This window comes from Castor canadensis, chromosome 2 (genome assembly GCF_047511655.1).
Source record: "Castor canadensis chromosome 2, mCasCan1.hap1v2, whole genome shotgun sequence".
Taxonomy (NCBI): Eukaryota; Metazoa; Chordata; class Mammalia; order Rodentia; family Castoridae; genus Castor; species Castor canadensis.
The window spans coordinates 23,863,239-23,879,336 of NC_133387.1; the positions used below are offsets into that span (position 1 = coordinate 23,863,239).

The 16,098-nt window shown below is 35.0% G+C and overlaps 1 protein-coding gene across 1 annotated transcript in view; it reads left to right on the forward strand.

Moving 5' to 3' along the window:
* Window positions 1–16,098, forward strand: part of Copg2 (COPI coat complex subunit gamma 2) — a 146,751-nt gene that overhangs the window by 25,436 nt on the left and 105,217 nt on the right. Inside the window, exons 6-9 of the mRNA XM_020183816.2 lie at window positions 5,369–5,444; window positions 6,925–7,017; window positions 7,878–7,964; window positions 9,390–9,547. Coding sequence (XP_020039405.1) covers window positions 5,369–5,444; window positions 6,925–7,017; window positions 7,878–7,964; window positions 9,390–9,547 — 414 coding nt within the window. The remainder of the gene's footprint in view (window positions 1–5,368; window positions 5,445–6,924; window positions 7,018–7,877; window positions 7,965–9,389; window positions 9,548–16,098) is intronic.

Consider the following 16,098-nt stretch of genomic DNA (forward strand, 5'->3'; position numbering starts at 1 on the left):
CAAGTTGACATTCAAGTACAGAGACAACAAACAGACTTTCAGACTTGAAAGAATTTAAGGATCATGATACCTATGAGCTTTTCTTAAAAAATTAAAAATTCAAATTACATCAATCCAAAAGTTAAAAGAGTGAATTCTATAATAGATTGTAGGAAATGAATTTGCAGTGAGAATTGAAGTTATTCAATTATAGAGATAAAGTTAAGCCAACTGTAGGAATTAATGGTTAAAGATAAAATATGAATGTGATAATGTTCATAATGAAAGTATTTTCTATGATAATGCAAAAAGAGTGATAGTAACACAAGTGATAGATGGGGGAGCCTATGAAAGAGAAGATGGTTTATGTATATTACTCTCCTTAGCTTTCAGAGCTTTATGATAGCCACAAAGGGAACTTAAGATACAATATAAATCTTCTGTATTTCAGAAAGAAAACACAACACTTAAAACACAACTCCTCTAGCCACATTCTCCATTAAGATAGCTATAGAAGTCTACAAAAATTATAATAAACATTAACTAAAGTTAAGTAAAATAAAAAATTTAGTTCGTTAGCTTCACTGTTTATATTTTAAGTGCCTAGTAGTGACATCTAACCTATAGCTACTCTTTTGAATGATACAGAACATTTCCAAAATTGCAGAAAGTTGTTTTGGACACCACTGCCTTATAGGAAACAAAGGAAGTGTTCAAAATAGAGCTGAAACACTAAATAAACTGATGAGACTAACCCTAAATATGGCATATTAAAAGAAACAAAGGTTAGTTTAAAGAATAAAATACAACTAACTATGTGCTATATACATTGTGATTCACATAAAACAAATAACGTAAAGTCTCAGTGTAAAAGAATTGATGAAGGCACACAAGGCAAACAGTACTGAAAGGAAACTGAGGTCGTGGTGTTAGTATTAGGGAGTTAGTTTCAGTGCAGAAAAGTTTTGAATGAGATAACAAATACAGAATGATTCAAAATGAGGATGGGATTATAATGAATTATTATTTCAATTAACATAGCATCAAAGTACATAAACCAAAACCAAAACTGCAAATAGAAGCAAAACAGTATGAGTCCTTGTGATAAAAAGACCAAACCAAAGAATATAAAGTATCTGAATAAGGTACTTTATAAAGATTAATTATTACTGAGGAAGAGTATACCTTTATAATAGAAAGTCACCTTTTACAAGTCTTTATGGAACACTTACAGAGTGGTGAGTCTACATTCAGGCCCTGAACACCCTGAATTTTGGAAGGTGGAAATATAGCAAAGACTTTTTCTCATTACAGTGTAATCAAACTATAAATTATTTTGAAAAATAATAATAAATAATACTTAGATATATCAAAATGGAAAAATAAAAAGAAATTTCAACTTTGTCAAAGTATAAGTGAAACTTGAAATTGTAGAATATTTTAAAAACATACACACTAAAACCTAAAACTTTAATGAAAACTTTGCTCAAAGGAAAATTTATTAGCACTTAAATTGCAATATGAAAGTGTTATTCAGGATTCTCTGTTGCTAACAATATAATCTAATTTATGGTTTCCTTAGAAGTCCAGAGAACCAAGCTTGCGTCCTAAAGAACCAGAAAAAGTGCATTAGGGAAAAGACTCATACTACAGCAAATAGTCACTGTGACCACCTGATAAACACTGTGATATACACAGGATGAAGTGTCTAAAGTTCCATCACAGCCATACCAGAAAAAGCAGCTGTCTCTGACTGAAGATCTTATTTTCCTACACATTGCCTACTCTGTGTTCAAGTCTATTTGGTTATATCTGCATGGTGGATCTTAGGTCAGATGTAAATGACTGTATCCTAGCTACAGAGAATCTGGAAATTTAGATTCTTAGTTTTCCAGCCAGGAAAGGAAAGCAAATGATAAAGGAATGGTTGGAATATGATTTCAGTGTTTCAACCTATAGTATCTACTGCAGTGAAAAAATAATCAGAACCAATGAATTAGGTATACTTACGAAGTCAGAAAAAATTTATAAAAGTGCAAGGAAACCCAGAAGGAAGAGATTAATAATGGTAAAGCAGACATTAATAAAATTTAATACAGAAAAACAGTTAACAGTGATTAAATAGATCAAATAGCTATTTTTTTTCTGACAGTCCTGAGGTTTGAACTTAGATCTTTGCACTTGCTAGACAGGTGCTCTACTGCTTGAGCCACACCTCCAGCCCTTCTTGCTCTGGTTATTTTGGAAGACAGGATCCTGATTTTCGCCTGGACTGTAATCTTCCTATTTTAGGGTTTTGGTGTAGCTGGAATGATAGGCATGTGACATCGTGCTCAGCTTTTTTCTGTTGAGATGGGGTCTCACAGAGTTTTTTGCTCAGGTTGACCTGGAACTGTGATTGATCCTCTGGTAACTTGGGATGACAGGTACATGACATTGCACCCAGCTATTGGTTGAGATGGGGTCTTGGGAAACCACTATCCTCTTGATCTTAGCTTCCCAAGTAGCTAGAATTACAGGCATGAGCCACTGGTACCCAGCTCAAGGAGCTTTTTTTTTTTTTTTTTTTTTACCTTAAAACAAAACTAAAATAAATAAACCTAATTCAGAAAAAAGAAATCTTGTACAAAATTAGAATAAAATAAGTATGATACTGAGAAAGTTCATAGTTATTTGAGAGTATTTTGTAAAAACATTGATACAAGTATTTAGAAAATGCTTAAAGGAAGTGATTTTCTATGAAAATATGAATTATCAAAATTGACCTCAGAAGAGATTGAAAACCTAAGTATACTATATTTATAGAAGAAATTAATTCTACTTAAACTTTTATCTTAGAAAAATAGTATTGCAGCTGGGCATGGTATTGCATTGGGAGCTGAGAGAGGAGAGTTTGAAGTCAGCCTGGGCTACATAGTGAGTCCCTGACTTTTATAAAAGAATAGTATTGCACAGAAAACTACAGAACAATATTATGCATCACTTCTGATAGAAAAATCTTAAATAAGATTTTAATATGTAGAATTCATTACAATAAAGAGGGTTCATCCCATGGCTTATTTCATATGAGGAATTTCTCACATACTTTATTACATTAGCATATCAAAGGCAAAAGTCACGTGATTATATGTCCAAAAGATATTTGTCAAAATAAATACCTGTTCTTTTTAAAAATAGTTGAAAAATAGTGTTTAACTGTTAAAACAAGGTACCTAATGCTTTGACACAATTACAGAAGCAGTATACCATGACTAAAGATAGCATTACAGTTAACTGGAAGCATTCCCATTTTATCAGGAACAAGATGAAATGCCTAATAGTACAACTGTTCTACAGGTACTAGCTGATTCAATTACATGGTAAAATGAAATAGAATATTGCAAAGGAGGTAGCAAAATTATTTTTTAAATGTTTAATATACCAGATTGTTTAGATGAAATCTTTTTTTTTTTTTTCCCCAGTACTGGGGTTTGAACTCAAAGCCTCATGCTCATCAAGCAGGTGCTCTGCCACTTGAGCCACTCCACCAGCCACCAGATTGTTTAGATTTGAAATCCTACCCTTTTACTTTCCAGATAAGTTAGTCTGTTCTTTTGATTTTCTCATCTGAAGTAGGTATTGTCCTAATCCCTTACAGAGATTTTGTGAAGACTAAAAGAATTGTTTTCCTATATCTAAAACACTTACTAGAATTTGTAATAAATAAAAGGTCCAATTTATAGTGGGACACAAACTAATAAAATATTTAAAAGTAAACTTATGAAATGTATAGGACCTATCTGAATAAAACTTAAAACTTAAAAGGTTTTGGGTGATGTTTAAAGAAGACCTAAAAAAGTAGAAAGAATCTATACAGGCTGCTTCCAAGCGCAATGTTAGTATTGACAAATGATTTTAAATATCATCTGAAACAGTCTGTGACAGCAACCAGGATCACTTAGATAAGCATCATGAGCAGGAACAAGAAAGTACAGAAATAACCCAAATTCATATATGACTTTAGTATGAAAAGATATTTCCAACCAGTGAAGAAATCTGAGTATATAACTGCTGATCTAGAAAGAATCTTAAGTCATATTATTGTGTAAAAAAGAAAGGTATGAAGAGTAAAGATCTATTTGTGTGTATTTTAATAAATCTCTGTGGTTGTGTATATATATTTTTAAACTTTCTTAAGAAACTCTTTACAGTTTAGATGAAGGAGGCTTAAGTATGCTTTTTTGAATATTTAAAAATTATTAATTTATTTATATTTGGGTTCTGGGAATTGAACCTAGGGCCTTATGCTTGCTAGGCAAGTGCTCTACCACTTCAGCTATGCCCCCAGACCTAAATGCATTACTTTGAAAATTAAAAAAAAAAAAAAAAATCAGAGGGCTTTCAGTTATTTGCTGTTTTTTTCCTCTGAGTATCCTAAAGGAGTGAGTCAGGGTTGTAGGCAGTTTGGATTATGTGACAAGAGTTTGGGAAGGTGGAGGTTGACAGTTAATTTGGGGGTACCATAAATTAGCGGAGGACTAGAAAAGAGAGGGTGAAAGAAAGGCTAAAATCCTTTCTGTCGTAAGGATGTGGAATTTTGCAGTGTGGTGCCCATGCCTCTGTCTGTTTCTGAAGCTTAGCAGAAAGGTCTGAAGCTGTTGATGAGTGCCAGTTTAGAAAGCTATGCCTGACAGAGAGATACCTCATAAATTAATCATTTTTGCTGTTTTCTGTAAAAAGTTATGTCTAGTCATATGAACTTTCAGGATTTGGGGGGAATTTGGGCCTAGACTGTGTATAGCATTGCGCCTTCCCCCAATTGAGGTTTGAACTCAGGGCCATACCCCAGCTCTTCTTGCTCATTTACTTTTCAGATAGGGCATCACATTTTTCCCAGGGCTGGCCTTGGACCATGATCTACCCACTTCTTCTTTCCAAGTAGCTGGAATTATAGAATGCAACACCATGTACAGTTTGTTTTTGAACTAGGGTCTCACTGACGTTTCCACCAGGCTCACCTCAAACTGTAATCCTCCAGTCTCTGCCTCCTGAGTAGCTGGGATTACAGGTGTGTGCCACCACATGCAGCTTCCATTTTTTTTAAACAGTAGTTGTAAGTTATTTAAAATTATTTATTCAGTTTGTTTATGTGACTTTTATCTCTGTCCCCACTGAAATGTAAGTTCCATGAAGGCAAGGGACTTTGTTTTGCTCACTGTTGTAATTTTTAGATTTAGTCTAATTCTACCTGATGGTTTAGCACTTGCATAAAGAATGTGCCCCATAAATATTTGCCAGATCAGCAGCTGTGTTAAGATAATGATGAGAACACTTGCGAATTAGTAGGAGTTGACTTCTCAGGAGAAAACATTTTAATTGAGCTCATGTTAACTAATACGATTTTTCTTAGTCTGACTAAGGACATGACTGGAAAAGAAGATGTATACCGTGGCCCAGCCATCAGGGCGCTCTGCAGAATCACAGATGTAAGTTCCCTTTGTTTTATCTATGTCTATAGGTGGCATGAAGATTTAATGGGATTCCATAGTCTGACTTTGTAACTCTTCAGTGGGAAGAAACATGACCACCGGAGAAGTTTTTGTGGCTCCAGACTTTTTTTCCTTTCAGGTGTTTTTTTTTTTTTCCCCCTTTTGTTTATTTATATTAGTCTATTTTCTCTATATATTTACCCTCACGAACTTTTGTAGTTAGAGCACATTATGTACAGGAAACAAAAACCCATTCAAATTTAGTTTAAAAGAAAAGCTTTATTATAGAACACAGAACTCTGAGAATTTAAGGTAAACCTTATAACCTGTCAGCAGAGCAAGAAATAGGGCTGTTTGAAGGAACTCAGCAACAAGATTTCTCAGATATTTACTGTGGCAATCCAGCATTTACCAGAGTCATGTTCCCTTGTTCACATATTTTTAAGAGGCAGAATCTGACTAGCCAGGAGTGAGCTCGTGGCTTGTATCCACCTGATCCAAGTCAGATGTTTCATCTCCATCCAGTCTGTTATATCTAGAGGGATGAGGTCATGTAGTATGTTCGGCGGTCTCTTTCCAGGGATTCTTAAGTAGGAAAGGTTAATGAAGGGTAGGTCAGCATTGCCAAGCAGATCGAATAACCATAGCTGTGCATTCATGCTTGGGTATTTCATATGCATGTTTCCAACCTCCTGAAAATTTAAAATTTGGGCAGATCAAATTGTAAACTTAGGAAATCTGGAATAATATAAGTGGTTTAATATTTTTTGCTGCCCTATTGTTTTGTTATGGTTGTTTTTTAGTATTAAATTGGCGGTATAAGGCTTGACCATGCCAATACCAAGAATAAAACTCTTTTATTTGAATATTTTGATCCAAGTCAGTTTACTTATCTTTATCTGCCACCACTTTCCCAGTGCTAAGCTTTTTTTTTTCTTTTCAGTTAAGTTAAAAAGAACTTTTATTTCTAGAATCCATGCTTAGGGTTTCCTAAAGAAGGATATTATACATTTAATTTCTTAGGTGTCTAAAATGATCAGGGCTCACATTTAATTTATAGGATTACCTGGGATCCATATATAATGTATTCCCTTCACATAGTAGTATCTTCAGAACTTTAAAAGCAACTTTCAGCTCCACACATGAATTTCTTTATAACATCCCTTATTAATAGGTTCAGCTTTTCTTGTGTATTTCCTTCAAACTGGGATATTCTCTATTTTGAGATTAATTCTTTCATTATGGTTACTTATATAGAATCTTACATGCCTTTCTTGAAACTTGTACTGGATTAGTTGAGCTTTCTGGGATTGTTATCCTCTGGAATAATATTATTATATTTTATAATAGTCCTTTCAGTGCATTCTAAATATTGCATTGAAATAAGTATATGACTAGCTTTTGCAAATTATTTTGAAGTAGTAATTTTGCATGACAGTGTTTTCTTCAACAGCTTTTTCTTTTTGAATGTTATTAGGGAACAATGTTACAAGCCATTGAAAGATACATGAAGCAGGCCATTGTGGATAAAGTCCCCAGTGTTTCCAGTTCTGCATTGGTATCTTCCTTAGTAAGTGAGCAGGCAGCTTTCTGATTCTTATGAATGGTACAGTTTCTAGTTCAAAAAATATATATATCTTTATTACTATAAATGTGTTTTATCTATTAGTATTTGAACAGTTAAAATGAGCTGTAAAAACGTGAAAATTTCATATTTGGAAGGTTTGGGGAACTTGAAAATTGTACATATAATAAAGGTGTGTATGGAGTGGGTAAGGGTTATAGAGAGGACAGGGAAGAAACAGAGGCTGTTCTCTTTGAACATATTGCCTGAACTTCTCCCTCGTGCCTCCTTTTTCTTGCCTTTCCTGGGTTCTCTGTGTCTATATCTGTCCTTTGAATCTGAAGTTTCCCATCCCACTTCCTGGTCTTTGTTTGCCTTCCCCTTTTCATCAAAACAGTTTTTTTTAATTAAAACCTTTAACATTGCTTTTGATTAAATCAGTTAAAACTATATGAATGCATTAGAGCATCTGAATCACAAGATTCCTGATTCTGAAATGTCATTGATTGGATTTTACAGTAGGGGATATACTGCACACTGTTTCTTTCTTCCAAAGGTGTTTCCTGGAAGTAAAACTTATGCTAGCATTATTTAAGCACCATTCTGTCCGGTGCTTCCTGTTCTTCCTGTTTATTACTTCCTTTCATACACCCCTTTCAGCTCATAAACACATATTTACCTTTGCAAAGGATACTGAAGAAAAAGGTTCTAGCTTATTACCCCAGGCATAAAGATTTCAAATAGACTTATAAAGCTACAAAGTTTTCTGTCTTTTGGGAAATGTCTATAAGTATTTTGCAAGAAAATTAACTCAATGTTCCCAAACTTCTAATTATCATGCATTATTCATGTTTTTCTGTATTTAGCATATGATGAAGATAAGCTATGATGTGGTTAAACGCTGGATAAATGAAGCCCAAGAAGCTGCATCAAGTGACAATATTATGGTGCAGGTACTATCATTGAATGTCATGTTATGTCTCAGGATCAGCTTTCTTTAAGAGCAATGTGTTGACTCCCCAGTATTAACTAAAAGCAAACACCTTTGCATATTAAGCAACCTATTAGTGTATATTTTCAAATAGGTATCACACTAATTATGACTACTTCCATAAGCCCTTGGTGTGTTTAGTATAAACTAGATGACCTCCTGTAGGAATGCTTGGGAAAGAGTCTTGTGTTCAGTAGTAGGTCCGAATGCTTATTCCAAAGATACTTCACACTGCATTGCAGTCTTTTACTTGAAAAATATTTTGTGTAAAAAAATGTTCTTTTCCAAGTTTTTGAGGCCTTGATTATAGACATTATAAAAACAAAAAGAGCAGTTTTCACTTTGAAATCATTTTGTCAAAAAGATCTCCTTATGATATTTTTGGGGCTATTCCTTATTAAAAAGGAAGAAGCTAATTTTTTTTTTCTTGAGGCAGGGTCTCATTATACAGCTCAGGCTGGCCTTGAACTCACTCTTTATAGTCTAGGCACTCACTCTGGAACTCAAGACCCTCTTTCCTCAGCCTCCCTAATGCTGGCATTACAGGTGTGTACCACCATATGTGGCTTAGACGAATTTTTAAAAAAATAATCTTACTATATTTTAGAATTAACATACGTTAGTAATACGAGGGTGTTTCATTTCATTGTGATAATAGACTAAATTCTTAACTGGCAGTTGTATGTAAAATACTCCATATGTATTTGAGGGAGTATTTATGCATTTTCAGTGTTTATAGCTTCTTATGTTAGTATATTTAATTATGTGAAAATACAGTAGTGATTTTTTCCTTGGGAGACACTCAACTCCTAACTCTGATCACTGTGTATCATGATGATTTTACCCCGTTAGCCTGCTTTAGGAGATTAATTCTTTCCTAAGGTGGCCATAAGTGATTTAAAGCCTGTAAGAGACTTGCAGCTAGGTGTGGTGTCAGACACAGTCCTAACACCTGGGAAGCTGAGGCAGGAGGAGCACTTGAGATCTTCAGTCCACAGGATTGAGGCCAGCCTAGACAACATAGGAAGACCCTGTTTCAAAATATATAAATAAGTAAGTAAATAAATAAGTAGGTCTGTAACACTGGTAAAGCCTTGGACCTGAGGATGTGTGGGCCAGTGTCGAACCTACTAGAGCCATCTTCAGGTTGTATGTAAGACACTTCTTTTGTACTGGTCTAGTCTGAATTTACAACTTTGGGGTAAGTCAGAATTTCTTATCTTTTTAGTTTTGATTGTGTTTAGTTCAGAATTCAAAGAATATTGTGTTTGTGTACATAGGTATTTTTTTTAATTAGAAATTGTTTTTCTAATTCCATGTAATTCTATTTTCATGTGTTTTGTCTTTTTTGTAATCTTCCTGCTAAATTCTTTTCCTTGTTCTTTAGTACCATGCACTGGGAGTACTTTATCACCTTAGGAAGAATGATCGTCTTGCTGTTTCCAAGATGTTAAACAAGTTCACCAAATGTGGTCTGAAGTCACAGTTTGCTTACTGCATGCTGATCCGAATTGCAAGTCGCTTACTAAAAGAAACTGAGGATGGGTAAGTGTCCTAAACCTGAGTTTTGTTCCATTTGCAAGTTAAGACTCTTTTGAGTTTATTGCCTTTATAAATATTTTTAGGGCAGAGCTGACTTTACAGATAAGTTTAATGTTTTCCAAATGAAAAAAAAATATGGGATTCCATGTAAAATAATTTTTTACTTTAATATGTACACTTTTGTATGTATATAACAGATTATGATTGCTCATAATATACTAGCAAACTGATACTGAACAAGAAATGCTTCTGGATCATAAGATGTATAGGTAATTAAATATGAAAGCTAGAATCATCTTGCATATTATTTACTTTTTATAAAAGAGAATGAGAATGTTAAAGTTTTGAAGTGAATGATTTGTCCAAGATCCTTCTGTAAGTGTGAGGCATATGTGGCCTTACCAGATATTCCTTAACAATCTTTTGGAGAAGGCCAAAAAGAGAAGAGAGATCTTTCAGAGAGTGAAAGTAGATCACTGAGAGTGACTCTAGGGAATAAAAAAGACCTTCTTTCCTAGCCCAGTGGCTTACGGCTTAATTTAAAACAGAGAGTGCTGAAAAGATGAAAAGTAGCAGAGAAAGATCTCTAGCATCTGCCTGTGTTCAAAGTGATGTTGAGAAGGGAAGCCTCATCTCTCCTTTACATCAGTTGTAAATAGCAGATTGCTGAATATGGTTAAAGCTGCACAAAGCTGAGCCCCAGATTAACTACTAGCTGCTAACAAAAGAACCTACACTTTTCTGGTGATACATACTTACATCACAATGTTTAATAAATAATCAAAAAGACAAAGAAGCAGGGAACTGTGACCATAACCAAGGGGGAGAAAGCATCAATAGAAGCAAACTCACCGATGACACACATTTTGGAGTTAATAATGCAGTGACTTTAAAGCAACTACTGTAGAATTTAAAAATACACTCAGTAACATATTCGTCATGGGACTGCTTTTTCTGGAAATGAAAAGTTACACTTTTTCATTTAAGTGCTTTTTGGTGATTGAGGCTAACTTTATAGCTTCAATAAAGGTAGTTGAGCTGTGTTCTGCTCATTTAACGTTAAAGGCATGTCTGATACCATGACTGGGGTGAGATTATGTGCCCTGTTACAGGCCAAAGTTTCTGCCTAGAATTTGGAACTAGCTGGGAACTGAGTTTTGTGATTTAAGCAACTAAACATCTCTAGACCTTAGTTTCCTTAACTCTGAAATGACTCATCTGTCCATGTTGTTGTAAAGGTTGAAGTCATGTATGTTTACCATAGTAAGGTCACATTGAATGGTAGCTATAATGATTAATTAAGTAACAAAAATTTGCCAGGTACAGTGGCTCACACATATAATCCCCGCTACTAAGGAGGTATAAGTAGGAGGATCAAGGTACAGGCCAGACTGGGCAAAAAAAAATGTGAGACCCTACCTGAAAATAACTAGAAAAGCAAGAAGGGCTGGGAACCTGGCTGAAGTGGTACAATGCTTGCCTAACAAGTGTAAGACCCTGAATTCAAACCCCAGCACCACCAAAACAAACAAACCAAAAAAGATAAACCCTTTTCCTTTGAACGAATTTCATGCTAGTTCATTTCTAAATGTCATCCTTGAACATGCCTAATACAGTTGCATGCCAGCCACTCCTGCATCTTGAACTGATAGCTTCCCAGAGACCTGACTTCCCAGAGAGGTCAGGTTTTTGTCCAGGATCTCTTAGTACCTGTGCTTACATTTGGGACATCAAACAAGCTCTAAGGTCCTTTGAGTATTTGATGATCAACTGAACATATTTTTTCTATCCACAGAAAATATAGTGAAGTGTAGATCAGAGAAAATAATGTGTGTTTAATATGTAAATGTATGAATTATATTATTTAGTTTCAGTTAACAATTGAGTGTTTCCTGAGAGGCTAGAACATTACCATTGAGCTCTCATAAAAAAGCCTAATCATAGATGCTGTTTACCTGATCCAGATGAGTAAATCAGGGCTTAGAATCTAGGTTAAGTGACCTTTTTTTGGCTCTGCAGTCAGATTTTGAACTGAGGTTCTGCTAGCTGAATTGGATGTATCTAAGTTTTTCAGCAGTACTTAAAGCGTGGTTCTTATACTGGTGCCTGTCCACCAAATGTTGCTGTCTGTGAGAAGGTAAGAACAGATATTGGTAGGAAGCATTTAGAAACTTTTAAAGCTATCTGTTGAGTGTTTTTGTTTCTGTTGAATCTAATTTTTTAAAAAAAAACCCTGAGACTTATAAAAAATGTAAAAACTATTATAAAAATACTGTATTATAAAAAAAGATGTAGTGGAAAAGATATACAGAATATATATATGGGCAAGAAATTTAGCAGAGCAATAGAAACTTGAAAAAAAATTGAACCAAAAATATAATATCAGAAATAAAAATCTATATGAAGGCTTAATAGTAGCTTGGACACAGTGAAAGAAAAAATTATTGAGGGTTTGAAAACAGGTCAATAACAATTGCCCAAACTGAAGCATAGGGAGAATAAAATAAGTAGAGCACCTTAAGCCTGGGGAAAATGTCAAAGTCTAACTTGTATGTAATGTAAGTCTCAGGAGAGAAAAGAGAATGGAGCAAAGCATATTTGAAGAGATGAAGGATGAGAATTTTCCAAAATTAATGAAAGGCATCAACCACAGATCCAAAAAGGTCAGTGAAACTCAAGTAGGATAAATAAAACTACGCCTCATCATGTATATCATAAGTAAAAAAATAGAAAAACAAAACAAAATGAAAAGAAGCTTTGACAGTTGCCAAATCAAAACTGGCATGTTAGATCCAGGGGAACAAAAATGAGAATAATGGTTGCTGTTGTTTGGATGTGGTTTGAGTGTGTTCCGCAAGGGGTTGTGGGTTGAAATTTAATCCCTGTTGTGGGAGCTTCATCAGACTGTGGTGTCTAGAAGTGATTAGGATTTGATAAAATCATCACGGGGGAACTCCAATGCTTGAATGTTGATGGCTTTATAAGAAGAGGGAAAGACCAGAGGTTGCACTTATGTGGACGTACTTTCTGTCTCTTGCCTCTGGATTCTCCCAGCAAGAAGGCCATCACCAGATGCAGACCCTCGAACCTTCAAAACTGGGAGCTTAATAAATCTCTTTTCTTTATAAAGTTACCTGGCTTCAGGTACTTTTTTATAGTAATGAAGACTGGTGGTTGACTTCTTACCAGAAAAATGGATGTTAGAAGATAGCAGACATCTTTAAATTATTGGAACAAATAACTATCAATCCAGAATCCTACAGCCTATAAATTATTCTTTTAAGTAAAGGTGAAATAAATACATTTTCAGCCAGAAAATAAAAATCTGAAAGGATTTATGTTAAGCTCACTGACAATATAAAAGTTGCTAAAAGCTTTCCAGGCCCAAAAGAAATGGTAATAGATGGATACCTGAATTTCCAGGGACGATTAAATTAAAAAAATCAGTAAAAAGTTGAAAACCCAAATCAAGAAAGAATGGTGAATTTGTAGGTAAATAAAAAAGCCATGGGAAAATTTGTAAGTGCACATGTAGAGCTAATATGTACAAGTAAAATACATGACAGTAGTATAAAAAAGGAAGGGGGGAAGGGGTATAGAAATTACATATGCATAAGGTTTTATATTGCTCTTCAAGTAGTATATTATTTGATGCTATACTATAATAGGATGAATATTATAGTTTCTTGTAACTACTAAAAAAACTAAGAGATGTGTATCTTAAGTGTTAACAGAGTAGATTAAAATGGAATATTTAAAAGTACTCAATTAGAGCTTCCTGCTTGTAGTGATGGTGGTGTAGTTTGGTCAGATTAACCCTCCTACAAATTATGATTATATCATTAGTACACATATATGTCTCCCCAAACAAAGAAAGTCCACTGTTATTTCAAAGTATTGGTGGATGGTGAGTAAAAACTGGAGGGCAATTGGTACTAAGAAACAGAAGCTGTGCTTGGTGAAGTCTGTGTATTTCTGGCTCTTCTGAGTTTCTACAGTTCCTGGGTATGAGATGGCAGAAGGCTGCCGTGGCTCTTGGACAGGCTCAGAACAGAGTTTGAAGTTGGAAGAGTTGACTGAAAGCTTAGAGTGGAAATCATAGAAATGAGGCAGCCACAAAAGGGCTGAGTCTCAAAATCAACTTAAACTCAGAAAACTATCATTGGCCGTCCACCAAACTGCACATACAGGGAGGTACTTTCTAGGAGACCCACAAAAAGCAATACCTTTTTTTTTTTAAATTGCTGCTATACCAAATTACCACAGTGCAACAGCTTATAACACCCATTTATGATCTCATAGTTCTATAAGTTGGAAGTCTAATATAGGTCTCATGGAGGCTAACCTCAGGGTATTAGCAGAGTGCCTGTTACTTCCTGGAAGCTTTGGGGAAGAATCCACTTCCAATTTCATGTTAAGTTTTTGGCCACATTTCTTTCTTTGTGGTTGTAGGTTGTAGGTCCCTCTTTCCTTGCTGCCTTTCAGCCAGGGGTGAGGCCATGCTTCTATAGGCTGCCTGCATTCCTTCTGCTTTTAGTGAACCACTAAAGGCAACTATTCAGTCCCTTGTGTGTTAGTTTACACATCTCAGAGCCAACAATGGTGTGTTGAGGTCTGTATTTTGCATCTGTCTGGCTTATTCTTCTACTATGTCTCTTCCACCTCTTCTTTCACCACATCTCTGTGCTCATTTGATCGATTGTACCCACCTGGATAATCCAGTTGTGTAATATATTAATTAATTATACCTGCAATATATCCAGCAGTTAAAGGCATTGGCATCTTTTTTTGACAGTATGTGTGTTTTGGGTTCCTGCTGCACAGGAACAAAAATTGAGGTGAATAATATTCCGGATGGACTTAAGAGCAGATGAGAGATGGCTTTGAGACTAGAGCAAACAAGTTAGAATTAATGAATCTGAAGGTAAAGCAGTAGAAAGTAACTTAATTTGAAGAACAGACAGAAAACAGACTAAAGAAAATAGAGACTCAGAACTGTGAGATACTATCAAGTGACCTAACATATATGTAATTGGAATCCAGAAGGAAAGGTGAGAAAATGGAGGAAAAAGGATATATAAAGAAATAATGATTAAGTATTTCTTCATGGGTTTATTTTAGGAGTACTAGGTTTTTGTGATAGTCAGATTTCAATAGACTAGGCTGGATATGGTGGCTTATATCTGTAGTCCCAGCTACTTGGAAGGTGGAGATCATGATTCAATGCCAGGCCAGGCAAATAGTCAGCAAGATCCCATCTTAGCGAATAAGCCAGGCATGTCGGCATGTGCCTGTGATCCCAGCTACACGGAGACCATAGGAAGATTGTAGTCTAAGACTGGCCTCTGGAAAAATATGAGACCTTATCTGAAAGATGACCCAAAGCTTAAAAGGACTGGAGGGTGAGTGTGGCTCATGCAGTACAGTGCCTGCTTAGCCAGCCCAAGGCCCTGAGTTCAAACCCCAGTACTGCTAAACCCCATAAATTCAAGAGACTAAACTCCATTTAAAGAATAAAGGAGAAAAATCTTAATATCTTAAAGGGTGTGAAAAATTGATAAATTCAATGGTAATTCATAATTAAATACCTCTGTAAGCCAGATAAAGTGGTATATGCCTATAATCCCAGCACGTGGGATGCTAAGGCAAGAGGATCTTGAGTTCAAGGCCAGCCTAGGCTATATAGTGAGACCCTAACAAAAAAAAAAAAAGCAAAGTCCACAAACCAGGGCTAGAAGGGAACATCTTCATTCTGGAAAGTGTACAAGAAAACTCCTGTAATCTTTATGTTTACTGTTGAAGTATTAAAAGCTTTTCTCTTGAGATTGTGAATGAGAAAAGGAGACCTACTATTTTCTAAGTAGCATTTTACTAGAAGTCCTGCTTAGTGGAATAAGTGAAGGAAAAAAAGTGTCTGAGATCTGAAAGGAGGCCATAACACTGTCTAATGCAGACAACATGATTGTATATATAGAAAATGCAAAATAATCTGTATATTTATTAGATGTTAATAAACATTAATTTACCAGAGTGACTGGATAAAGGGTCAGTATCTAAAATCAGTTTGTTTTTTATTCCAACAAGCAACAAATGAGATAAAATTTTGAAAAATGATACCATTTATAAATGCATTGAAATAAAATCTTTAGGAGTAAATCTACCAAAACCATACACATTTCTGTATAGAAAAATTTCAAATATTGTTTAAAGTATGACCTGAATGAATGGAAGTGCATATCATGTTCTTAGACTGGAATATTTAGTATTGTACAGATGTCACATCTTCTTCTAAAAAAGATTTAATTATCATTGTTGTACTGGAGGTACATTGTGACATTTACAAATGTACTTATATTTTAGTTAAATTCACCCCCTCTATCATTCCCCTTTATTCCCCTATCACTCCCCTTTATTCCCTCCCCCATTCTTAGAATAGTTTCAACAGGTCTCATTTTCCCATTTTCTTACATGAATTCACAATATTTCTATCATACTCACCCTCCTACAATCTTTCCTTATATCCTTCCTCCTCCCATTGGTATCTACCCCCAGAC